The sequence below is a fragment of the Phoxinus phoxinus genome (assembly GCF_949152265.1).
Source record: "Phoxinus phoxinus genome assembly, chromosome: 12".
Classification (NCBI taxonomy): domain Eukaryota; kingdom Metazoa; phylum Chordata; class Actinopteri; order Cypriniformes; family Leuciscidae; genus Phoxinus; species Phoxinus phoxinus.
This window is the reverse complement of record NC_136887.1, coordinates 19,737,493-19,764,238: the sequence shown is the minus strand read 5'-3', so window position 1 is coordinate 19,764,238 and position 26,746 is coordinate 19,737,493. Positions and strand designations below refer to the sequence as shown.

The 26,746-nt window shown below is 37.1% G+C and overlaps 3 protein-coding genes across 6 annotated transcripts in view; all 3 read left to right on the top strand.

Annotated features, from left to right (window-relative positions):
* kdrl (kinase insert domain receptor like) overlaps positions 1 to 7,166 on the top strand; it is a 47,621-nt gene extending 40,455 nt beyond the window's left edge. For both annotated transcript variants that reach the window (XM_079630329.1, XM_079630328.1), the window contains exons 26-30: positions 1,082 to 1,187; positions 2,327 to 2,448; positions 3,104 to 3,182; positions 3,289 to 3,389; positions 6,192 to 7,166. In XM_079630329.1, the coding sequence (XP_079486455.1) occupies positions 1,082 to 1,187; positions 2,327 to 2,448; positions 3,104 to 3,182; positions 3,289 to 3,389; positions 6,192 to 6,369 (586 nt within the window). In that variant the 3' untranslated portion in view covers positions 6,370 to 7,166. The remainder of the gene's footprint in view (positions 1 to 1,081; positions 1,188 to 2,326; positions 2,449 to 3,103; positions 3,183 to 3,288; positions 3,390 to 6,191) is intronic.
* Positions 7,167 to 12,611: 5,445 nt separating this feature from the next.
* On the top strand, positions 12,612 to 18,917 carry cdx4 (caudal type homeobox 4). Its single transcript, XM_079631188.1, has 4 exons — positions 12,612 to 12,767; positions 15,286 to 16,064; positions 17,759 to 17,904; positions 18,018 to 18,917. The coding sequence occupies exons 2-4, from the start codon at positions 15,629 to 15,631 to the stop codon at positions 18,255 to 18,257; spliced, it is 822 nt and encodes a 273-aa protein (XP_079487314.1). The 5' UTR covers positions 12,612 to 12,767; positions 15,286 to 15,628; the 3' UTR covers positions 18,258 to 18,917.
* Positions 18,918 to 20,255: 1,338 nt separating this feature from the next.
* On the top strand, positions 20,256 to 26,166 carry chic1 (cysteine-rich hydrophobic domain 1). Of its 3 annotated transcripts, none has more exons than XM_079631185.1 (6): positions 20,256 to 20,527; positions 21,680 to 21,734; positions 22,642 to 22,797; positions 23,222 to 23,278; positions 23,682 to 23,741; positions 24,720 to 26,166. In XM_079631185.1, the coding sequence occupies exons 1-6, from the start codon at positions 20,385 to 20,387 to the stop codon at positions 24,768 to 24,770; spliced, it is 522 nt and encodes a 173-aa protein (XP_079487311.1). In that variant the 5' UTR covers positions 20,256 to 20,384; the 3' UTR covers positions 24,771 to 26,166. The 3 variants fall into 3 exon arrangements, with proteins under 3 accessions (XP_079487311.1, XP_079487312.1, XP_079487313.1); XM_079631187.1 differs by having other exon boundaries at positions 20,323 to 20,585; XM_079631186.1 differs by lacking the exon at positions 23,682 to 23,741 and having other exon boundaries at positions 20,318 to 20,527.
* Positions 26,167 to 26,746: the final 580 nt, after the last annotated feature.

Below are 26,746 nucleotides of genomic sequence, written 5' to 3'. Positions count from 1 at the left end.
CCAAACTTCCCTATTGTGAATGATGAAAAGAAATGCAATTCAGAAATCAGGAGTTTGTCCAGATCATCCGTCCAGACTGATTCACCCATTTAATAATGAACTGGTTCCCACCATCCCACAGGCTTATAACTATTCAATACATTGAACTAAATGCTATTGGCTTTCATTCATTTCATCTTCAATTTATCTCCATGAAAAGTATGCCATAGGTGTGAGTACAGCTTTATGGGATAAATAACATCCTGGTGTACCGTTGATCTCAGAGGAACCACTATTCGCCAATTTTCTGGACTTCCTGTTAGTTTAAGGAGTCGCTCCATCTGGATTCATTAAAATAACCATTTTAGAAGTCCTGCTTCCTCCTGCTAATCTCCTACGCAGCCCACGAGAAGAATACCATCTCTCTGATGACTACCGAATTCAAACCCTGATGAATATATATGGTGATTAGTGTAAGGAAGTAATGAGTCATCGACTAGTACAGTAATTTTTCCATACTCCAAATTGCCCAATGTCGTGCTAATCAGACGAGATCAGAGAGTTTCATGGTTAACGGGCTTTATTTATGTAAGGACCTGTGAGTGCAACACCACAGTATAAACAGGATACAGCTCAATCATCGCCCGTGATCATTTACTCAAATGACGGGTCGGTGCATTGACGCCCCAGTGTTTCAGAACTGAACCTTAGCCTTCAGATAAACTTAACCATTACAGTTGCAAAGGTAATGGCTCTTAACCAGACCACTGCAAAATCCAATAAAGGACCCCAGACGTCCCTTGTGGGCAGAGATGCTGACAGCTCGTGTAAAGCAGGAGGAAGTTCCTCTCAACACAAACTCTCACCCTGAGAACGGTGCTATGAAAACACTCGGCCTCACTCCTCGTGTCACGCACTGAATATTATGATGAGTGTAAATAATTGGATAAAGCCAGATTTGCAGACTAACCTACAGGTCAAGGCAAAGGGTGTAATTCATGAGGGGTTGTGTAGCTGCTGAAGAATTGCAATTTATGATAATGGCGTATTGAACACAATGTTCAAAGGAAGTTCTTTATCATGTGCATGTTTCTCTTCATAGATATCAAACCATGTTAGACTGCTGGCATGGAGAAGCTTCCCAGAGGCCCACTTTCACAGAACTGGTAGAGAGGCTAGGAGATCTGCTCCAGGCTAGTGTGCAGCAGGTACCATCTCATTCACTTCATTATCCTTGAATGTCTGTCCCATAAACTGTATTTGAAAGTTTAAAGAATCCGACCACAGCAAAACCACAAGGATTTTATGGGATGAGAGATGCATTACCATTACACAGGAACACCATGGCAGACTGTCACTGCAAACTGCTTTTAACAGTTAGTCACAGATCAAAGGTGAATGAGCTATTAATGTGAGTTCAGAGCGACTGTAAATAAAATATAGTATATATATATATAAATATATAGATAGTTTAGGGTCGGTAAGATTTTTTAAAATGCTGAAATATTGTTGAAATTTAAATTAACTGTTTTCTTTTTTTAATTAAATTAATTGTATTCCTGTCCTGTGAAGGCAACGCTGAATTTTCAGCGTCATTACTCCAGTCTTCAGTGTCATGTGATCCTTCAGAAATCATTCTAACATGCTGATTTGGTGCTTATGAATAATTTCTTCTTGTTATCAATGTTGCAAACAGTTTGTAACATTATAAATGTCTTTACTGTCACTTTAGATCAATTTAATGCATTTAAAACTTTTAATTTCTTTCAAAAAAAATCTTACTGACCCGTTTGTTTAAGCAAATACAAGCATAGACAATATTACATTTACATACACACATCCCGTATTCTCAATTACAAAATGTATCTCATTTACCAAGTAAATTTAAATACTGAAATTGTGAAACTTTTTTGTGAAATCCAATGCCTGTACTAATCAACACAATATCCAAGCAGAAGAAATGTAAAAATCCACCATTTGTAGTATCACTATGTTCTGAGACATTTTTCTTAGTTCAAAACGAAAGGTAAGGGATGGATTTGATTTATAATATGGCTTGAGGAGAAGATATGGTCTCAGTCAAAGGCTACAGTACACAGCACTGAGATCAAAACATATTCTAAGCCGTCTGAATTGGAAGACATCCAAACTCCCTCTCTCACATAAGGAATCAAGCTTAGTGTACTGCCTGGACTGTCCCTAATAACATCATCTCCATAAAACTTATTCACACATTCCCCTGCAGATTTATGTACAGATTCCTCCAGAATCCTACAATACCATATGCAGGGTGATGATGTCACAGTTTTAAAATGTGCAGAATTTTTAAACACTTTGTGTCTTTTAGGAGGGAAAGCATTACATTCCAATCAACACAGCCCTGCTGACCAAAGCAGACCCCTCAAACCCGAGCCCCACAAAGGAGACCTCCTCCAGACCTGTCTCTCTTAGAGACTCCGGGATGGCTTGGTAAGATAGCTTTATCTTATCCATTTAGCAGTTATATGATCAGACTGATCTGTATTTGTATTTCTGATGTTAAAATCAGTCGGTATGTCATTATTCATGAGGACTATTTCAGAAATGTGTTTTTTGTAGATAAAGTTCTACCAACATTTTTCTGGTTTCCATACAGTACATTTTCCTGTTCTAACCAAACATGAACCACACTTCATCCCAATGGCCTTCATTTGAATGCTTTAAAATAAGGCAAAGGGTGAAGGAAACACTAATTGTTTCTTGATAAGGAACGGTCCTCGTAGCATTAAGGGCCCCTCAAGGAATTTCCTCTTGTACCACAAATGCAGTTTCAGGATTTATGCCTACTTAAGATAATATTTATCCAACTCTTGTGTTTCCATGAATCCTTCAAGTATAGAGAATAGTATTGAAATTCTGCTATCCCTGTTATCCCTAAAGCTGAATTAAAGAGCTATCCCTGCTGCGTAAAATTCAATTTAAAAGTTTTATATTCAACAAAGTATTGAACTTCTTCTTGGAAACTGTGATACCGAACACACCCCTCTTACTTTAGTATGTTTCATGTATTTGTTTGAATCTGCCAGACATGATGTCATGAGAAACTTTCCATAGTGATCTTATGTGGAGTATTTTATGCTTTCAGGAACATCAAGATCCGCCCAGCGAGTGTGAAGACCTTTGATGAAGTTATCCTGGAGAATGGAACCAACAAGATCCACGAGGTGAAGAGCTGGATTTTCCGCACATAAGAAATAGCACTTCATTTGCACATTACGCAACAATGCAAAAATGTTGTGTCTGTGGTTAAGTCATCTTGGTTGTTCACAGGGTGGGCAGTCAGATAGTGGGATAGGTCTATCTTCAGATGACCTGAAGACACTGAAACGCCTGGAGTCACTGGCCCGACCGCAGAGTTTCATGGCCCGAGCGTGAGTACAGTATATTCAGTCCTGTTTAGACCTTTTGCCTGGCCACGTCCAGGACCACAGGAATGGGTAGGGCTGCCGGCGTATGCCCTAGAGACCCTCCCACTGGGCTGGAATGTAGATGACACAATTGTCATACAGTTTCTCCCCCAAGCTCCACACGACTCCAGTCACTACCCCTTTTCTTTGAGAGACGTGCCTGCACGAGAGTCTCTCAAACAATGGCACAGTGGAGAGATATTGCCTAAGGTGACGATCTCAACAGCCAGACAACAAAAGCAGGGCTGGGCGTGTGACTTGTTAAAGCTGGCTGCAAGGTCTGGTGACTAGCATCTTTGTTTGTGCCGCCTGGACTGTAATGGCCTCTGACTCCATCGCTGAAACGGCGTGGCTACAGATATGGCATTTTGCCATTTCAAATAATAATATGCATTGAATTATGCCTTTATTTTATTTGAGGAAGTACTTGTGAAGAATGAGTGCTTAATAGTGTTAGAGACTGAAATATATTCCATTTAGTGTCCTAGTATTTTTGCTACAGAATGTATAAAACTTAAATATATGGACTGACTGATGAAATATATGATTAAAACATTGTCAGTTCTCGTCCTCGACCAGCCTAATGATTTATTAACTGCAGACTAAAGTGTGCTGTGGTCTGAGACAACATGACTTGTTCATAAAAGTGCCCCAGGGCAAATGGTGCTGAAAACTAAAGCGAAGGGGGTCTTTTAAGTTATTAATGGAAAGCCATTGGGCTGGATTAGCCTTGGTTTTGTTAAACCGTTTGAGATCTGAGACGCCGTTTATGGTCTTCCAGTGTAGCAAAGGCCAGGGTTAATCTACTAAGGTTATCCTCTAAATTGCATTCAGGGCCTCGTGGACTATATGGCATCCTAATATTTGAGGGCGACAGTTTGCACCATCAATTGCAGCTAGACAAATAGTGATAATCTCTTACTGATTGAAGGTTTATGACTCAGACCTGGAGAGGCAAAGTGGTCAACTAATTGGTCATGCTGTTTAGAAGTGTTCAGTTTAAACATGCAATTGGCATTAGATAAGAGTAGTTGGGTAGTGGTAACACCCCAATGCCAGAGCTATATATGATCTTCATCTGAAAAAGGATCTTTCTATATCAAATAAATAAATAAATATACACTACCGTACAAAAGTTTTGGGTCAGAAATATATATATACACACTCTCCTTTTTCATTAAAACAATTAATATTTTGCAGATTCTGCAAGGGGTATATAAACTTTTGAGAATGACTGTATTATGAATTGTTTTAATGAATAAAGAGAGATCATACAAAATGCATGTTATTTTTTATTTAGTACTGTCCTGAATAAGATATTTTACATACATGTAGTCCACAAGACAAAAAATAGCTGAATTTATAAAAAATTACCCTGTTGAAAAGTTGACATACAAATTTCAGCAAGGACTCATTAAACTGATAAAAAGACACTAAAGACTTTAACATTGTTACATAAAATAGAGTAATGGCATAGAGCCATCACAGCCTCATTTTTGCCTTCACAGCAATACATATATATATTTTAATAATTTAAAATAGAAAAGTTATTTTAAATTGTAATAATATGTCATATTATTATTGAGTTGGTGAGCAAAAGAGACATCTTTCAGAAAAAAAGTAATTGTACATATTTTGATGATGCCAACCCCGTCAACATGTCATTATCATAAAATAGTAGCAATTATTTTATAATTTTACCTAATAATAAATAATTATCTTAAAGATTCTGCTAAGAAAAAAAAATTCCACTACAATGTACACATTTTTCAGCCTACTGTAGTAACAAGATGAATAATGTAACAATACAGTTATATAAATACTAAAGCTAATGTTCACTATAATCAATAATTGAGATGAGCGAGTCCATAGTGTGATATGAGAGACATGAAAATAGTGCCAATTTCATTCAAATAAATGGACTGATATACAGCATTGCTCTGGACATCAGCGAAGATTAGGAAATATTAGACCGTTGATTGCTGTAATCGACCAATCAGAATTGAGCATTCCAGAGAACTGTGTCATAAGTTTTAATCACACCACACCCCCTCCTCCTCTACAACATAAACACAGCAGCAGGGAAGATTGCAGAGCTTGGTTGTCTCTTTCTACTATGATTGATGAGCCAAGATTGACTGCAAATGAACAAAATCAACAGGTTTTCATTAAAAACACTCTGTTTCGCCTCTGTCAGCACTCCCCCATCTTGTCACGTCCAATGCCGTCCACATACTAGCCCGATATGATAAAAAAGCTGGGCACAGCCTGTAACCATCTAGCAAAGCCATGCACAGGTTGCCATGGTCACAGCCATGGGAAAAAAAAGCCACTCAGTGTATGTAGAGAATGATGTATATATTGTAAAGAGGCGGCCCCTGCCAAGGACCCACTCAATCATTGTCACCTTTGACCTTCTACAGCTTTACTGCTGTCCAAGAGTCTCCCTCCACATTGTCCCTCTGGATTCCACCTGATACTCCCACATTTAGTATGCACATATGTGGAGTGCTTTGCACTGACTGTGTACAGACCCCAACACATGCCAATCTGTTTCCTATAGATATTTACTGCAAATTACTGACTAAAAGCAATGCCCTCCAGGGTGTCTGACCCAATGACCCCGGATGAAGATGTTATTGAAACCCATTGCAACACACAGAGCAAAGTTTGCATACACAGTACAACAAAATAATACTATTCAAAATGAATTTGAAATGTTGATTTCGCTTTGGGTACATTAAAACCCCTTTGCTCCTCCCACAGTATGAAGAGCAAAAGCAAGGAGTCCGTTCTGCTGGAGGGTGAAAAGGAGAAATACCCAGCGCTTGTTCCCTCACTGGACCTGAGTCTGGAGGACTCCTCTCTTGACCCAGAGCTGGAATGTCACAGCCCACCTCCAGACTATAACTATGTGGTCCGTTACTCCACACCACCCGTCTGAGTTGGTCTGCACTTGTAAGCCACTAGAAGTCTGATTGGTCGGATGCACATTCTATCAATTTAATTTTTTCTGTTCCACTTTATTCTGATTTTGGAAAGGTCATCAGAGTTTCACATTTCCTCTTTCTGTGCACCTTTTCAAGGTAGTGTATGAGTACAGTGGACTGCCACTCATATCACTGTGGCAGTCTGAGATACAGCTACAGACCATCTCAGGTATTCCTGCTGTCTACTGTGAACACAAAACGCTCATTTTATTACAATAACGGCACTGTTTTCCCCAGGGAACTGGCATTCTTCATACAGAATGGTGGCTAATTATGAAATCGTTTGTTCAGTGGTTAGAGGGAGAGGACAAAGGCAATCCTTATTTTATTTCTAGATAAATATTTTATTGAATTAAATGAAAACTGGAATTTTGGTTATGTGATATTTTATTTTGCTAAAATTATTATTTCAGAGCTTACTAAAGCTCATGCTTTACTTTTTTAGGATAATAAATATTTTTCTTTAGAACCGATTTTACTCGCATTTCACGCAACTGTCAGACAAACTGTCAAACAAAGACCACAGATCATAAATAATTGAATGTGCGGTCTGAGATTCCTTCCCAGAACTCAATCTGATATCGATCATCAACACTTAGGATGCACATTGTGTTTCCATGTTCCAGTCTGAGGGCCGTTTTCCTGAGTCTTGCCCAATGAAGCTAAAATGAATCACTTTTGTTCCCGCATATAGTATTTTTTTATCAGGCAGAAGGTCATGGCGTTCATTCGGGTTCTTTTTTTTATTTTTTTATTAGACAAGCTTCTTACATATGGCAAGACAGTGGCTTATGGGTGCCTAACATCCAGTCTATCACTGTGAAAGTGGCTTCAGAAGCCTTAGCAAGTAAATTATTCATGTACATTTAATTGGAAACATTCGGTTAATTATTGATCAAATGTGGACCACAATAAAAAGGCCTTGCTCTGTTCAACAATAGTTACACTGCATTGTGTACTTTCCATATTTATGTTGTTTACACTACTGTATACATAACAGCACGTAATATGTTGTGCAGCTATTAATCAGAGGAAGGTATTCTGTTACTAATTCAGTAGTCTTTTGTGCTAAAATACTACTAAAGCTTGCAGGGCGGGCTATAATATTTTCAACAGGCTGGTCACCATTTAAATGGACATGATAATTATAGTAAAAGCATGTGCACATACAGTATGTAGGTGCTATCAGTATTAACTCCTTAACATCTGTATGCAAGCAAACCAACACTGGGATGGAATGGGTGGGAAATCATTGCATTGGTTAAACCAGATTATATTAACCGTTGTAAAAGCGGTGTGGCCCGTTATTGCTGAAAATTATTGTTTTTAAGTCCCAGTATTACATTCATAGCTGATGGACTGCCTTCCAAATAATGAAATGTATATACTGCCAAATGATGCTTTCAATAATGTTGTTTTGTTGACTGGTATTTGTGAAGTAAAATTGTATGCACTGATATTTTCTACATATATATATTTTTTGTATTATAACTGTATTTTAATATTAACCAAGCATAAATAAAGATCTATATATTTATATATAGCACATTTTCAGAGTCATGATTGCATTTGTACATGCCTGTATTTTATGGCGAATACATCTAATAAATAAAAATGCACAGAAATAATTAAATGACACTGTACTGTAGTTTTCTTCCTAAAGCATCATTTCCAATAGGTCTATCTATACATATTTCCAGTAACATTTTGCTCACTGTTCTAAGATTGTTGTTGGAGATGGTTAGGCTGTGTGTCATCTGTGCTCTCTTCCTCCTGCTTCTTGGCCACAGAGACACATTTCCTGAGCGGGCCGAGGTGACGGCAGTCTGTCTGTCACCAGGACAATACCTCTGTGAGCAAGAAAAGGAAAGGGCTTCTCCATCATTCCCATCACAACAGGACTCCAAACACTAAACTTCCTAAGGGCCAACAGTGCCCCCCAGCTTTGGCACTAAAACACCAGAGCTGTTTCTGCTTGTCATAATGAAGATATACAGTGTTTACAGTACACTTGGTAAAAAGTCACTTGATTGATTGTGGATTGGCGGTGTGTTAATGAAGGCTGTGAGACATGTAAACTAATTTAGGAATATGAAGTATAAACAAACAAGGGAAGGATGTTGGGAGGGTTAGGGGTCATCATACTCTGGCTGCGAGCACAAACGTGGCATTCACGCACACCTCATATTTTTCCACACTCGCAGGAAGTACACAGTCTCTGAGCTCGGCAGTTAATCGGAGTTCTTCTCAATTTCCTTTGCTCTAAATGGACATGAATATTACTGCTCAGTGATCATTTCGATGTGCATCATTTCTATTAACATAGAAACATAAATAACACATTGTATATGCATATTTTTGTATATGCAGTCATGGCCAAATGTATTGGCACCCCTGGTAAATATGATCAAAGATGGCTGTAAAATAAATTTGCATTATTTATCCTGATATTGCATTATATTTTTTTGCAAAAATCTAATCTCTAATATACTAATCTAATCTCATAGAAGTAAAACAGTTGAAAGGAGTGGGGGGGAAGTCACATTAAGAAATAGATGTTTTTACTCCAAAACACCCTAGAAATTCCTATGACTAAGATATTCTAGGTATATTCCCATTTATATATAAAAAAAAAAATAGCATACCAGGGTGACTAGGAACATTATTCAGCCATGACTTATTGTTTCACGGGAGTATAAAAATTAGGAAACAAAGGCCACTTTTCCTTAATCATCCATCACAATGAGTAAAACCGAATAATATAGTTTTGATGTGAAGCATTTTTGTGACGCAAAGATTGTTGAGCTTCAAAAAACAGAGTGGCTGTAAGAAAATAGCTAAAGCATTGACAATTCCCATTTCCACCATCAGGGCAATAATTATGAAGTTCCAATCAACTAAATATGTTACAAATCTGCATGGAAGAGGACATGTGTCTATATTGTGTTAATGCATGGTGAGGAGGAAAGATTGAGTGGCCAAAGACTCTCCAAGGATCACAGATGGAGAATTGCAGAGATTAGTTGAGTCTTGGGGTCAGAACGCCTAAAAGAAAAATCGAACAGCACCCGCATCACCACATGTTGTTTAGGAGGGTTTCAAGAAAAATCCACTGCTCCAGAATATTCAGTTCTCAGACACTACTGGAACTTCAAACGGACTGGTTTCTGTAGTCAGATGAAACAAAAACAAAAAAGAGAGCTTGGGATAAAAAGTACCCCATGCCCATGGTTAAATATACTGCTGGATCTGTGAAATTTTGGGCCTATTCTTCTGCCGGAGGTCCTGGACATACCAACAGATAAAAAAAATCAAAACATGGCCACCTCTGCTGGAAATCATATAACGGACGGTTGGATCTTCCATCAGGACAATGATCCACAACAAACATTAAAATCAACACAAAAATGGGTCACTGAGCACAAAATGAAGCTTCTGAAGCTTCACAACAGAGCCTAAGCTTCTGATAAATGTCTTGATAAATGCTTGTGAATATCTCCCATGAAAGTCAAGTTGTTCCAGCTCTTAGCTCTATATCATGCTTGAAGAAAAATTTGGTCTCTGTTTGCACTTTGAATATTGATTAAGTACTTATATGGTTGCACTTATTGTTTGCACTTAATAAGACTAAGAGAAAACTGTTATAGGCCTATTCATTTTTATTTATTCTGTTTTTATTTATATGGTCAATTTGTCGAAAGGATTTTAGTTAGGAGGTCAAAAGTTGTAGAAGCTCATAAATCATGTACAGTGCTAAGGTCTGAAGAGACTCATGAAATCATACAGGAGAAAAGCCAGTCAGTTGAGTTTGTGGCAAAACTTTTTACTAGTGCTTGAGTATTGTTGTCTTTTACTGCATATGAAAATTCATACTCAGTTATGTCATTAACTAATATAATGACTGCTAAAAAATTGGTAATAAAAATAGAAAACAGTTGTTTTAAATTGTAACAATATTTCACAATATTACTGTTTTTCTTGTATTTTTTTTAGACTTAATAAGCACAAGGAAACGTCTAAAAAATCTTACTGACTTACCGGGCCTTTATCATGAGACAAAACAATGACACTGACATGTTTTAAGATATACAAGTGGCTTTCAGTTAAAACAGTATAATTTAATAAGAGATTATGAATTGTAGTCTTTTCATAATTCATAGTTTATAATGGAATCTGCTAAAATTATCTCTGCGGAAAACATCATGCATCTAATTAAAGGCTCTCTCCTATTGGGACCATTTTGTTTTTCTTGTTCAACAATGTGTAAATCTACTTCCAGAGTCCCTTCCCAAGGAAAACAGCCCCCCGGTGGCAAGATGCTTCATTAATCACTAAAACAGAGGTGGTATATTGGAGCATTTGGGAGTCTGCCAAAACTCATTCATGCAATCAGTGACAAAACAGAATGCCTTGAAATCCTATCATACCCCATTCTCCTTCCTCTGTACAATTCCCATTAATGGAGTGGTCTTCCCCTCCGCTCGCACTTCCCACGCTGTGTTCTGGTGAGGGAGAGCAGGGAATAGCAGGATCTGGGTTGGGGGGAACCACATCCGTACCTCTCACCTATAGCTGAGACAATGGAGTGGACTTAATTTACCACAGATTATGGCTTTTGCCCACCTTTTCCCAGAAAGATAGCACTGAGAATACAAATAGCCCCAAATATGTTAATAAACTCCCATGATGCCCAAGGGCAGGGTCAAAGAGTTCTGACAAAATCACACAGACTATTTGTCTTAAAAATAGTTGTCTTAAACTTTGGCCCTCAGATCAAAGTAAATTCCTTTTGTCCCCACAGAGCTACAATGATTAAAAATAAACTATTTATAATATGTGAAGAATTCTGACATTGTAAAGCGCTATGGGAACTCTAGAGTCAAAACTGCAAAAAAAAAAAAATGGTCTAAAAGAGACTTTATTGGATGTAATATCCAAATATTTTTTATGTTGTAAAGAAAAACAAGATGGGATAGAGACTGATACTGAAGATACTGATGATGATAAACTCATAAATGATTAATTAATCTTCAGAATAGACCCAGTTTGAGTACAACCACTGAACTGATGGTGGTATTTGGTTGTAACTGAAAGAAAGCCCCAGAATATCTCACCAGTAAAATCAATGTTTTCCCATGCACGTGTAAAGGTTTATGCAATTGCTCTGATTTCAGACATGCTGTTTTAGCAGAACTGTTCTGTTTTGGAATTTGTTGGATGCATACATTTAAAACCATGTGTGATTTTCAGTGTTCATCTAGAATTTAAAAAGAAAAGAAAAAGTTTGAGAAAAATTCTTCAACAAGACTTCTTATGGCATACAAACTAGAGAATGACCGCACTAAAGGCTCTCTGGACAAACATTGTGTAATAACTTCTAAAATGTCTGAAATAGCATATAGTTCCCCAAAAAATCTTTCAAACTTGTTTTGAGGACCTATAAATAGCCTATCCAATAGCAATATTCTTATGAACAGTATCATGACATAGCCTAATTCTCATTGTGGAACTGAAAATGAGAAAACATATGATATATCATTTTAACTATTTTGAGCACTGTTCCCAAACCATTTGGGACACACATGTTGTTATTTTCGAGTTTCCAGGAAAGTTGTAAATCTGTCCCACTGGTAGCATTTTCTCCTCAGATAAAACATTCTTCCTTAAAGACAGTCAGACGAGATCTCACTCGGCGGAATCATTTCAAAACCTCTGAAGTTCATTTCCATCCATTGGAGACTCACAGACTTTCAACAGACTCACATAACATGATGATAAAATGCAAACAAATACTTTAATAAATACGGAATAGTTTGGACTGTGGTTTCTTGAATAAAGCAAACCATCTTAAACTTGTATGTTCTGGCAGACCACTGTAGACTTTCTTTTGTATGGTATTTTAGCAGGCTAATTATCATGCAGAGGCTTTATTCTAAACAAACATTGCTCAATAATTCACATAAATTAACAGAAATGTGATTAGTCTTCCGCTGTTAGACACGACGCAAAACAACCAGTACATTGCCTAGTGAATACTGCCCCCTAGAGGTCTTTCTGTAATGGTGCTGATTATTTATAATGAATGCTGCCAATAGTTATTCATTTCATTTAAAAAAAGGAAAAACGTTTTGTGCCATGAATATATGTCAGCTGATCATATATGTCATATATATATCATATATGTAAGCTGATCATCAGCTTGCAGCTGATCAACCAGCAGAGGGCGTCGCTGTGCTGTGCGTTGAGTCTCCAGTCCAAACCAACCTGTCGCTTTCTTAATTGCGTACACGTACACCTGCATCATCAGCAACATGTGCGCGCAAAACCCAGATCTGGCATTCAGCTTGTTATGGTAAGATATATACATATGACCAAATAAACAAATAAAAAATAAATATACAAAATCTACCCATATCGCATATTCCCATCGTATAGGTTGTTATAGGCTATATATATTTAGGCTGGAGACCACTTTTTTGGCAAATTGTTTGGAGCAGCATTAAAACGGTAACGGTCTAATATCTAACAAAAAGTAATGGTTTAACCCCAGACTAATTTACTATAGTGTGAGTTCACAATAGCAGAACAAATGGAACATATAGGTCTCATAAATGATTGCCTGTTAAATATCAGAGAAACCAATAACAGTCATTCAAACTTTCTTTGTCATTCTGAAATTGCGGATGTGTTCATGCTTACATTTTACTGATCTCAGGCTCCTATAAATAATATCAGTCATCTATATAAATTTACAAAAACAACAGCTCAAGCTGATATTCCTGATATGTCATTATCATATGTTTTCCCCAGTATGGGTATAGACCTAATTTGACATAGGCCTAATCCTAATTGGATTGATCAATTTTATTTGACAAAAATAAATAAAAATGTTGATATTCTAAATGTTGTTAAAGTAGGCTAGGCCATTTAAACTCAAGCAGATATATTTGTTATAAACTGAAGCAGTTTTGATTATCAGTCTCACTGTTGCTGAAACAACAGTGAAATGCAGTTCCTTACATGTTCAGAAGGAACATGTAAGTCATTATCACAGAGGAATCACATTAAATATTGTTTTGAGATATTTACTTTAGAAGTGTTGTAGCATAAAACCGACTGAGAGCAAAGACGTTTTATCTGCACCATCACAAATCTGCCAAAAACTCTCATACTTTTGCATAACTCGCTCATTCAGACAGGATCTATTACAATAATGATCCAGAATTTGAAATTTAATCTTTACTCTTTTTTTGTCTCACAAGTACATTTTTATATATAATTTGTCTGTCAACTGATGTCATAAAATGCATGTAGGCTATATTCATTTTACAATTAACAATGTTTACATAATTTTAAATAATTTGATTAATTTAATAATTTGACAATCATTTTCACCCATTTTTAAGGAGGCATTCCATAAATCCATGTCTCATCTTTATCCAAGTCTTTATAAAGTGATATAACTGACTATACTAATTTAATTTTAGCAGTTTGCACTAAACTTTTGATAAACAAACAGCCAAAAAACAGTTACAGCAATTTAATAGGCTATTTAAAAATGAACATAAGAAGTGTTAATTTTAAATAGCTATTTAATAGTTTTAGAGAATAATCCACAGGACGACTAGAACTATTTAATGTAAACTAACTACCAATATAGATTTTAACCTAAAATATGTTGAAAAGAAGTAAATGCTTTCAACACTTGAATAATAGCCGCCTATAAGCCAACTGAAATATAATAAACATGGCCTACCACAGACAGCCAAGTGCAACACGATCAAGTCTGTGGTGATTTAATGCATTTAAAACAATGAATGCATTTTATATGTGCCTTTAAAATTATAAATAGTTTCTGTGTAGTGAACGGTTGTAAAATAAATTCTGGTTGCACGTAAACCATTTGAAAAAATCTGTAATAACCCGAGTCAAAACACTCATTTTGACATGTTGTCATTTCTGCTCTAACTCTGAGACAAGACAGTCAAGTCTGAACAAGCTAGCTACTGTCTGTATATGTTAATGATTAAAATTCCCAAGAAACCTCGCAGTAAAATGAATTAACAACTCGTTAAATCTTTCGACTACATGGCGACACGCACGACACACTGTCGTCGCATGAGTACTGTAGGTGATACCTCGCATTTCCATAAACCGGAATTAGCTGTGAAGTGTGACCCGAGAGTGTCATGGTGTGAGGGATGCGGAATGTGAAAAGTTCGCCTTACTTCAAGACACCTTCTCCCGCTTTGCACCTCTTTTACAAGAGTATCCTTTAACAAATACGCATGGACTCTGGAGGCGAGAAAGTGGCATGGGTACTATGCAGATGTGACGTTCCCATATCCACAGGTTTAGCTTCATTAGAGAGACAAGAGCTGTAAAACTTCAAGCGACCATTAATGGCTGAAGGATGCTGCATGCCTACAAGCACGTCACGGCTTATTTCACTTTTATGATTGACACTTTTTAACAATAAAATTGACAGTCGTTTATTATTATTATAAGTATTACTATTATTATTAATAATAATATATTAGGCCTACCGTTATACTTGTATAAATAAATAAATACGGTACAATTATAATATATAATAAAAATATAGGCGTAATTTATTACAAAATAAATACATATAGTCAAAGAAAAATAGTTTAAAAAGTATACGTTATTTGCTTGTTTTAACTTTTTTTATTGTCTTTTGAGGGTTTTTATGAAGTCAAAACACGTTTCAAATTGGCTGCTTTGAGGATAGAAAATAAATTTTGAACTGAATATGTTTCTCAGAGTAATGTTGGCTATTGATTCCTAAAGTCATATAGAGAGTAGGCCTAAGTATTAGTACTACCACTGATTATTGTTGAATATTGCAGGGGAGTCTGAGGTGATGCAGAAACCTGGCGCTAGGGGAATCCGTGAGGACTTGCTGGTGTTATTGGCTGGTCATTTGAATGCAAATCGAGAGGTTTTGAAGTCGTGGCTGACGTCAGGAGGGCTTGGTTATACCTTTGCCACCACCACCTTGACAACAGAGTCACATCATGTTTGATTGAAGCACGTCAAGGACTACGTCGCGTGACCTGGAGATCATTTTGGACTACCACCCTTGAGATAAATAGTAAAAGTTTTGAGGCAGGCCTTGTTAAGTGATATTTGGCTTGATGCATGGCTGGCATGTTGCCTTAAAAAAGTTATATTAGGGGTTTCTTTCGAATCATGTACGTTGGATACCTTTTGGATAAAGAGGGAAGCATGTATCACCAAGGAGCTGTGCGACGATCTGGCATCAGTCTTCCACCACAGAATTTTGTCTCCACATCCCAGTATTCAGATTTTACAGGATACCATCATGTGCCCAACATGGAGACACACGCACAGTCATCAGGGGCATGGGGCGCTCCTTACGGCGCACCGAGAGAGGACTGGGGCGCATACAGCCTCGGACCTCCAAACACCATTTCTGCACCTATGAGCAGTTCATCCCCGGGACAAGTTTCCTACTGCTCGCCTGATTATAATGCCATGCACGGCCCGGGATCAGCAGTGCTGCCTCCACCACCTGAAAACATTTCTGTGGCCCAACTTTCCCCCGAGAGAGAAAGGCGTAATTCCTATCAGTGGATGAGCAAAACCGTCCAGTCGTCATCAACCGGTAAGGGCTTACACATGTCTTTTAAATAAAAATAATTTAAAAAAGTAATCGGAAAACATGTACACTATTCAATATTTTCAAGGTTCTGAAATCAGTGATTGAAGTACAAATTGACAGTATGGTTAGTCTACGCTAGGCCTATGATCTATTTTCTTGCTCCTTTAAAATAAAAATGGCATTATTATTATTTCAATCTGGTAATCAAATTTCGATGGACAGATTCTACTAAAAATGTAAAAAACATTATAGAAAAAAATAAGAGCGAATACATATGTCTAACAAAAGGAAAAAAAGAAAGTCTAAATATTTACTTTCAATTATTATTTTGGGTTAGTAGCCTATAGATAGCAACTAAAAATAATAGAAAAAATAATAATTTACACGAGGAGCAATTGTGTGAAATGTAACAAATATTTGTGTATCAAGTATCAATTATACATTGTTTGTATCAACTAACTGCACATCTGACAAAAATATTACGAAATGGTAGTTTTTTATTTAATTTTTTACAAACTGGCCCTCTCAATTCTTTGCGGAAAACGCGTTCCGTTCCAGAAACGGATTAGCTTAATATTAGTAGCCAATATTTGTTTCCTTAAAAATGAACGCATGGGAAATAGTACTTGTGGCAAAATGAAGGTGTTTGGAATTGGCGCCAGGGTCACTTGTAATGCTAATTTGCGACTCCCGTAAACAAGATGTGAGGTCTACTTTTCCTGTTACATTGTCTCAGGTTTTGAGGGTTATCTGTCATATTCAGGCGGCGACTTCTTTCAACACCTTCTTCACTTTGATATGCAGCATTGCGTCTTCCTCTGTCTCTGTTCTTGAGGGTTATATTACCTCAAAGAGTGACAAACTTCACAGCAAATAAAGTTATCCTGTCTCCGGCGCATGTTAAAACAACAGCGAAAAAATCTCAAAGAAAACAATCGCCTTACTGTAAACGCATTTTTATTTCTACTGTTGAAATAAATTCATGTTTTGGAAATGACACATGAAGTTAAATTGTCATATTTGACATTAGATGTTAGTATTCGCAGCTAAATCTATAATATAAAAACACAAATTAATTAGCTACGTTCCAGGTGTCATCATTCGTTTATTTTTCAAAGATAGCTGATCTATAGGCCTACATAAAACAAGTGCAGCATGCTCGGCTTGAGGAAAAGATTTTTGATGTTATCTCCTTGTAATTCGTTGTAAGACGTGTATTGTCTCTTAACACATCAATGGCGTTTGGGTAATGTCTTTGGGTCTCTTTGTTCTGCAGTTTGTTCAGAAACATCTCCTCAAAGATCAGAAGCTCAATTTGAATATCTAGCGACGTAATAGTTCAGGCCTATACAATTTACCAAATATTGCAATTGTGATCTATAGTTGTAACATTAGTTGCACATATTAATGATAGTGATTGTAAATGCAACAAAAAAAGTAGGCTAAGAGATAGGCTACAAGTTCCTAAATAAATCTAAGTCAGTGAAATAATTTTTTTTTCTTCTAAATTTTGCCTATATAAATAATACAACGCACAAGTTCTTCCTCTGCGTAAAAATATTATTAATATCTTTATCATGGTCGGCACGCATTTTACGCCGAATGCACATTTGACTTTATTTCACAATTATCAACTTTTACGTCATTGTATGCATAATTTTCATGATTAGCCTATTCGTTCATTTCACTTTTTTTAGGCAAAACGAGAACGAAGGAGAAATATCGAGTGGTGTATACTGACCACCAGAGACTGGAGTTGGAGAAAGAATTTCATTTTAATCGCTACATCACAATCAGAAGAAAATCAGAATTGGCAGTAAACCTCGGGCTTTCAGAGAGACAGGTAACATTACTTTCATTTAGATTTTCACTTATAGAATAGGATTTAGGCCATCTAACTAAACAATTCGACTTATTTCTTTAGGCCCTACATAACCCTATGCTTTGCCTTCACAGGTAAAGATCTGGTTTCAGAACCGCAGAGCCAAGGAAAGGAAATTAATCAAAAAGAAAATGGGCCAGTCTGACGGAAGCGGAGGATCAGTCCACAGCGACCCAGGTTCGGTCAGTCCCCTACCGGTACCAGGGTCACTGAGTCCTTCAGATATCCACGGTTCTCTGTACCCACCCCAAGGAATGAACGCCTTACCTTCTATGAGGAACATAGGCCTACAGCAAGTTACTGTCACTCAGTGAACTCGAACTTGGAACGTCCAACTTTAACTGAGCACTCCAACACGCTGAAAGGACAGAACCGAAGCGGGCCACTCACGTGGTCAAAAAGGATTACTTTGTAATCAACTATTACATGACGAGCATCGTGGCGCGTGTTGTGGACTACAACCACAGAGAAATCGCGTCTTAAATGCAACGAAATGCTGGAGGCTCTTCAAATATTGTTTTAATAGAATAGTTTTTAAAATTAAGAAACAAAAAACATACAAAAACCTTGTTCGTCTGATCCAGAGACTAAATATTTTAATGGTTTGTTTGTGTTTGCTCAATTAAGATATAAATATCATTTTCTGTATGTGGTGAGTGTATCTAAATGTTTGTAAATAAAATGAAATGAAAACTACAGGTACAGCGTTTCTCGGGATGTATAGTGATCCTGGTAGCTACTGTTAGACATTTATTGTCTGTTTAAACCAAATGACCTGCGATGGCAGGCTGTTTTATGCTCCAGTTTGTGTCCAAAGCGCACGTCGTTCACTTTCTTTTCACAGGGGTGATGTGCAGGTGTCGCATACCTGATGGGTATAACGTTTGATTCCAGCAATCTGTAAATAAAATGTTTTGCAATAAATTTTATCGTGTCGTGATATATCATTAAACGAATTCATATGCTCATCTGGTTAAGGCACTCTTGACAGACAGCAGGTATTACATTTAAACGTTAGACGACCATAAACTCGTTTAAACAGACCTATGGCTAACTTTTGGGCTTATGGGGCGGAGCAACCTAATTTATAGGGAAAGGGATTTAAGGCCATATTTATGTACAAATGCAGCGTATTTATTGAAATTGGATGATTATACTAAACACATTTTTTTTAGACCAAAACTATTCCCCCCAAAAAAGAAAAAAAATCTTTCGAAAAAAGTTACGAATAGGCCTAATGTGTAAAAAAAATATTGCGGGAAAAGCTCTGTGTCATTAGGCTAAACCTTGAAAAATAGGTTCGCAAAAATTAAGGTTCCAAAAGGTGGGACATTTAAAAAAAAATTAAAGAACCTTTTTTCACTATATTGAACATTTGGTGCAATCGAAAGGTTCCAGGGGTATTGAAGGTTCTTCATTGAATCACAGATGCCAATAAAGAAACTTTAATTTTAAGAGTGAATAGTAAAACATTCTGCAAAGAAAATGAACAAGTTTACATTAAAATGTTGAAACATGGATACTTTCAATGGCCTAATTATTTTTTTAAAGCCAACATTTGGGAGGGAGATCTACATTTATCCCTCTATTTTATGTTGTAGCATGAGCTTATTTATTTAGCCTATTTCATATGAAACATAACAAATAAACTGTTTTTACAGCAGTTGCGATTCCCCTGTCCTAGCCTATTGGCACAAATTCTGCAAATAGGCATATTAGCCTATGTCACATGCCTTTAAAGCATTAGAGGCACAAATCCCTTCAATATGAGACTTGATTTGTTCCTACATCAAACTATTAGGCTACTGCATAACATCCAATTAACCCATAGCCCAAAATATGTCCAATGTCTGTAAACACATTAAAATGGAAATAGGGATTTTGGCCTATAGGCTATATCTCACAGAGGTCTTGACCCTATGACATAGGCCTATCCAAAAAATAAAATCATACTACAATGCCATAATTTAGATTATTTTTTTTTACTACACATTTTAGTGTTGACTGCATTCATCAAACTCATTTAACCAGTTAACCAATAAATAAATAAAGGATCAAACAGGGCTATTTTCCTTAATTTAGGCCTACTGGAAATATAAATAATTACAAAACCCACATTTGCCCACAAACTACCAACAAGAGAATAGATTGATTTAGACTAAATTTGCAATTCTAAACATTGGTGTTTTGAAAATTTGCCTCTGGTTTCACAGACAAGGCTTTAGACTAGTAGCCTATCAGATTAAAATAAACGTTTGAGCTGTTTTAACTGAAAGTAACTTGCAGTGACATGTCTTAGATTAGTGTGTAATTTACACTCTAAATACAGTGACATTATTCTGTACCATATATTCGTGTGTACTGGGCACAGCGTGCGCTGCGATGACACTGCATGAACAGCACTAGTTTGATGATGTCATCGGCGCTATGCCAGAGACGTCATGAGCGTCCTACTGCCCAACATGGCGGACTTTGATACCATTTATGAGTTAGAAGAAGAAGATGAGAGAATTGTGAGTGAAGAACATCTCGTCAGATACTGTCCCGAGCCTGTGGTCATGCGCGGGGCTGGTCACATCACCGTGTAAGCGTATGAATGCGACAACACTGCTGTTAGTCACTGTTAGGTCATGTCTGTTTGTGTAAGTTAGCCTCCATGCTAAGCTCACTGCATGTTTTTGTCGCCAAGTTGTGGAATCAAAATACACGTAGGCCGGGCTTCTCCAGCTGTATCCTGACAGTGATTTTAAGCGGAAGAATCATCCCTAGTTACCCGAAGTCTTGTTGTTAGCTCAGAGATTTATGGTTTTATTGTCCGTGGATAAAGGCTGCCCCGTAACCACACTCAAACTCATTAGGATCTTCGTTTTAATTTGAAGTTGTGTGCAGCTGTACAGTGCATATGCTGAGGTAAACCTTAGAGATACTATTTTAATTAAATCACTTTAGTGGAACAGCGCAAGTAACGTTACCTCTGCAACTGTCAGTTATGCACATTTTCAGAAGTCTGACCACTTTAGAGCAAGGTTTGAGGTAATGAATTATTTAATGAGATAAACAACAGGATATTTGTACACGAAACAGCAGTGCAGCACAGCCTACTACTGCACTGGATTATAAACAGACATAACCTAATACAGTTATACAGCTTTTAGGTTCCCTGGCAATTCAAGTCAAATGTAGAAACTGAACTTTTCTCACTCTGTTGTGTCTATATGCTGCGTATCAAGTCTTTAATTCAACTGAACCCAACGTTAACCCAGCTATCTTTTTCTTACTGTCACACAGACTTTGTATGGAAGCCCATTTCTGGCACATAAGAAAAATCATTCTTTGGTGAAGCATAATTATGTCATGAAAAGGAATAATTGTGAAATACCAAGTCATAATTAGGAGATAACATTTTTTTGTTTGGTTATTGACTCAAAATTGATGCCAATTTAAACTTTTTGTCAATCTTAGTATGTCATATTTTCAAATATGACAATCTTAGTATGTCATATTTTCAATCTTTTTATTTCATAATTGTGACTTTTTGTCATAATTTAAATTTCAGCATCTCATAATTATGACATAGTATGTCACAACGTTGACTTATCTTTATTTTATTTCATAAGTATGACTTTTTCTCTCATTAATGATTTACCAAAGCGTGATATTTTTTCTTATGGGGCAGAAATTGGCTTCTGTACTTTTGCACCATATTATATAACCTTTTAAAAATCTGTGTTTGCAGGTTTGGACTAAGCAACAAGTTTGACACAGAGTTTCCCTCTGTTCTCACAGGAAAGGTAAGGATTTCTAACTCGCATCTACAAAGTAAATCATACTGATTGGTGTGAATAAAAATATATTTCCCTGTTGACCTTTCCCCTTACACCACATTATTCACCATGGTATAAGGTTTTTGATTAATACAGAATCCCCTGATGAAGTCTCTTAAATGCTGCGTGTTTGCCACAGAATCTGTCAATAAGTAAACCGTCCAGGGCTCCAGTAGGCAGGGATCGCAGCGCTGGGAGGACACAGCTCCCAGTAACAAAATAATGAAAGAAAGACTGTGCCGTTCACAAGAATGGGAAGCTTCCTGGGTCGGACGCAGAAATACAAAAAGGCTGCAGGGGGAAGAGCAAGCCGAGGGAAGTGCGGGGCAATAAAACGGAGCTCCAGTATTGTGACCCAGGGTGACATGTGATGGATGAGGTCAGGATTATGATGACTGAAGGGTGCAGATCAGGCCTGCTGGGCTTTATTCCGAGTTCTTTTGCTGTTTGCAAAGAGACCTTTGCATCCTGTCATAAAAGATTACGACCCCGGTTTTATGGCGTACATACCCAGAGAGGAATGAGCAGCCATTCAGGTTGTTTAGACGGCACAGCCACAGGCCACGGGCTTATCTCATCTTTTTGTCCTCCCTTTGCCCTGAGAGTGTCAGAGCTCAGTTGGCAAGTTACAAGCGTGCAATTGCAAGATCACCAGAGAGCATCTGCAAACATGGATGTTTTTCTTTAAGAAAAATTCCAATGACTTTTTATGGAATTCCCTTTATTTCTTCTCAGATTTCTTTTCTTCTCAGATTAGTTTTTATTGTACCATTTATATTGTATCAAATTATATTTGGAACATTTTATTTATTACTGAGAAACACTTCCTGATATATACTACAATCTTTTTTTGGTTCTCACCCATCTACTCTAGGTTGCTCCAGAGGAGTTCAAGACGAGTGTCAATCGAGTAAACGCATGCTTGAAGAAGAACCTTCCGGTCAATGTGAAATGGCTGCTCTGCGGCTGCCTGTGCTGTTGCTGTACGGTGGGCTGCAGTCTGTGGCCTGTCATATGTCTCAACAAGAGAGTGAGTCCTTCCTCAGACATGTCACGTCCTTCCCCCATTAATCCATGTCAATTACTCATTGCCCATTTGAACACCTAAGAAATAAACCTACTCGGTGAGGAGGCAAGAAACAACTACATCAGCTTATTAACTAAGTGTGAATTTGATATATGTCAGAAGGCATGGCTGCTTGAATTATATGCTTGGTAAAGGTGATGATTTTACAGCTACACATTTTAAGTTATTGGCCATGACGTGCAGCTTACAAGGTGCTTAACTACGAGCTTCGGTCCATAAATGCCTCTGAAGTCTTCATGCCCTGAGAGTTTTATTGGCATTTGTTAAACATGTGTTTGACGGGTATTTAGCATAAAACCCTGTGTGTGTGTGTGTCTGTTTTCGTTTGTGTATAATGATTTGTTTATTTGTGTTTGTGTGTTTTCAGACGCGAAGATCCATTCAGAAATTGTTAGAATGGGAAAACAACAGATTATATCACAAGGTAAGCTCATTGCAGAACTGATCTGAGACACATAAAGATAAGAACAGCAGACCTTGTCTTGGTGTGTGGTGGATAACAATCATTAAAATGGCTGCTAACATTTGACCCTGTCAAATGCTTGTTGCCCTCGCAGCCATTTTGGTCTGAGTGCAGAGTCTGACCAGACTATGGAAAGGTCAGCAGTAAAAAGCCACATTCGTTTTGTTGTGTCTCGAAGCTTTGATTGGCAGCCAGTAGCGGCTCAGACACGTTAAGGAAACTCCTCTAAGCACTGGCCACCGCTTGACCTCCGCTAACCCTTGTGTGTTAAGTGTGTCTGAGCATCTGAAGTGCTTGAGTCTATGTTGAATATCTATGTCGCACGGCTTTATCTAACTGGTCTCTTCCTGCGTCTCGCCTTCAGCTGGGGCTGCACTGGAAACTCAGCAGGAGAAAATGTGAGAGCAACAACATGATGGAATATGTAAGTTCATGGCTGGGGTTTTTCTTTGTGTGTGAATGTTTGATAACAGTAATTAAAAGGAAATAAAGATTCCGTTTTTCATTTCAGGGCTCTAGGCTGCTACCAAAATGAAATGTGATACAATCATTTAAAATCTAGTTGCCGTTGGAGACTGTCAGGAAAACTCAAATATTGACTCATTAGAGTGAGTCAGTGTTATCATGCACTCAGTGGAAATGTTTCAGCCTCAGACCTGCTTGTCAGTTTGTGAAAAGAGTCATAATCATAGTTTTATTTGAATCAATTAAAAAAAAAATACTCTTGGTTATGGTTTGAAATATAAGATCCAATTTTAAGGTTGAATCAGCTGTAAGGGAACATTTGTTTGAGTGACCGTAATCAACAATATATATGTCTACTGTATGTATTTTTGGGGTGTTAAACAGGCACAAATATACTTTCAGAACTGTGATATTTATATGGCACAAACAATCATGTGCATTAGAGTGACAGCATCAAATTGTAACTAAATACAACATTTTCATTGTTGTTTCATTGCTGAAATTCTAATATGCTGATTTGGTGCCCAAAAAACATTTCTTATTATCAATGTTGGAAACAGTTGTGCTGCTTAATATTGTTGTGGAATCTGTCGTATATATTTTAGGATTGTTTGATGAATGGAAAGTTCAAAAGAAAAAATAACACATAAACGTCTTTACTGTCACTTCTAATCAATTTAATGCATCCTTGATATATACAAATATTAATTTCTTTTAAAATATCTTACTGACCCCAACATTTTTAAATGTTAGTGTATATAATTCACTATTATAATGAAGTAGGAAGGTCTGCACAGTGAACTGAAGCCCTTCTGAACAAACATCATTCATATATAAATGTTTTGTCTCGAGACCTGCAGACCATACGGTTGTAAATCATGTGGCTGGTGATTTTATTATTAAGTGTTCTTTCTTAACTGTCTTTTTATGTCTACAGGTTATTCTTATAGAGTTTGTACCAAAATATCCTATATTCAGACCTGACTAAAGGACTTCTGCTGGATCCTCGTGGAAGGCCCTTCATTCCTCTCCTTAGTGCCTTGTATATATGTCGTATTGAGGGTCTTCACTGGGTTTCTACACAGACCCATTTTCCCAGTACCTTGTACAGTAGAATTCGCAACACTGTCACTTTGCTTTAGAGCAGATTTTGCACATTTCCTGATGTAGTAGAAGCGCTCCTGTGTTGCACTCAGACGTTTTGTTATATATAACAAGAGTGATTGGAAGAAAGCAAACTCTGATACTGTTTAAAAGTGCATTTACCCCAAAGAGCCATCAAGTCCTTCCCACATACTATATTATGGTATTGTTGTTAAGAACAAGGCACCTTACGGTGTGAATTTGCCTTATGTTTACGGTCAACCGTTTTAAAATCAGACGTGTAAGTGCAGGAGTCAGAAGTGTGTCGTGTGTTATTGTTTTCCGAGTGTAATGACTAGCATTGGGGCTTTTTGAAGCTAGTGCAGCAGACGTATGAACTAGCTTAGAGTAACAGTCAGCACCTTGATCTTCTGACACTTTTGTGATTGTCTACTACACGGGGAGTCAACAAGCTGACTTGTAAATACCATGGACAGGATGTACAGTGTGGTATGCCATGTTTACATTATGTAATTTTGCTGGTTATTAGTTTTTCGCCAAGATATTATTGTAGCATAGTTTGTTTATAAGCTGTCTCTGTAACTTTACAGTTGATATGGACCTGTTACCCAGTAAGCCATAAATGATATGTACAAGATGCCACTCGAGTTAGAGCTGAAAATTGCACTTGAGCACACAAGGACAACCAAATTGTCCTGGAGGTTTTTGATATTGTTTACAATGTCATTGTGGTGTGTTTAAAAACGACAACATTTGCCAATCAATGAAAATGTGTTACCAAGAACAATGTGTCATTCTTTTCACACAAAGTGAAATGTACCTATTCAAGTTTTTGTTGGAACATTATTTGTACCCTGTATTTTTTCCTGTTTTGTTTCTGTTCTTCCCGTTCATCTTCATCTGGGAGTGTGTTCATGGATGCTGTTACGCTCTTCAGTTCACTACAGACGCGGCATTGTAAATGTAGTGGTTAAAACTGCCCCCATGTGTTTTCTATACCTGCACGACGACTTTGCTCCATATACTGTAGACAAGACTGCATTAGTCCAGTGCCTCTGTAGATGGTCTTAAGAGGAATGATTATTTGCCTAGCAATCTAATGGAGAGAAAGGAATCTGCTCTTAGTGCTGGTTCTGTTAAAGTACCTGTAAATGTTTGTCCCTACCAACTCTTATGGAAAGCTTCAATAAATTCCTGATTTTGATGTTTTTGAACATTCTTTCTCTATATGCATATGTATACTGTTGCCATATTTACAAATAAAATAAGGGAAAACAACACACACGACTACCAATTTACTTTCTCCACATAAACATGAATGGGCACTATATATATATATTTATATACAGTATACACACACATAAATAATGTCTGTGCACGCAAAATCTTGTTGATATAAAAAAAAATCTTATTTTGAAAAATTATTTAAACTCTTGTTGGTAATTCTTTTTATATTCTTGCAAACAAAAAGTTTTATTTTCAAGGCTTAATTACTTTGATTACTTTTGCTGTCTATCTAATAGACATAAAATACAACTTTTAACTGACTCAGCAGATCCTAAACCAAAAGTACACCAAAAAGCTGTAGAAAATCTTTATACCTTTTCATCAGAGATGAAATAATTCTGACATATTAATTGATACAGGAAATTTAAAGATGTGATCTTACTGTATGTTCAAAGATAGAAATAACCCATTGGTTTATAACATCGGGGTGTGAAGAGGTGAGTGTGAAGAACAAACTTAACTCTCAACATGAATGATTCAGATACAAACAGCTCCATTTGAGTGAGTCTGTCCACTGTCAGTAGTGTTTTATGTATTTTAAGGTTCTAACTTAAGGTATTCATTTAATTTAAT

Bases quoted from the DNA above. Each gene is read 5' to 3' on its own strand.
- cdx4 (XM_079631188.1), top strand. From the start codon at position 15,629: ATGTACGTTGGATACCTTTTGGATAAAGAGGGAAGCATGTATCACCAA. The intron at 16,065-17,758 runs GTAAGGGCTTAC...CACTTTTTTTAG, and splicing joins CGTCCAGTCGTCATCAACCG to GCAAAACGAGAACGAAGGAG. The intron at 17,905-18,017 runs GTAACATTACTT...TTGCCTTCACAG, and splicing joins TCGGGCTTTCAGAGAGACAG to GTAAAGATCTGGTTTCAGAA.
- chic1 (XM_079631185.1), top strand. From the start codon at position 20,385: ATGAGCGTCCTACTGCCCAACATGGCGGACTTTGATACCATTTATGAG. The intron at 22,798-23,221 runs GTGAGTCCTTCC...GTGTGTTTTCAG, and splicing joins TCATATGTCTCAACAAGAGA to ACGCGAAGATCCATTCAGAA. The intron at 23,742-24,719 runs GTAAGTTCATGG...TTATGTCTACAG, and splicing joins GCAACAACATGATGGAATAT to GTTATTCTTATAGAGTTTGT.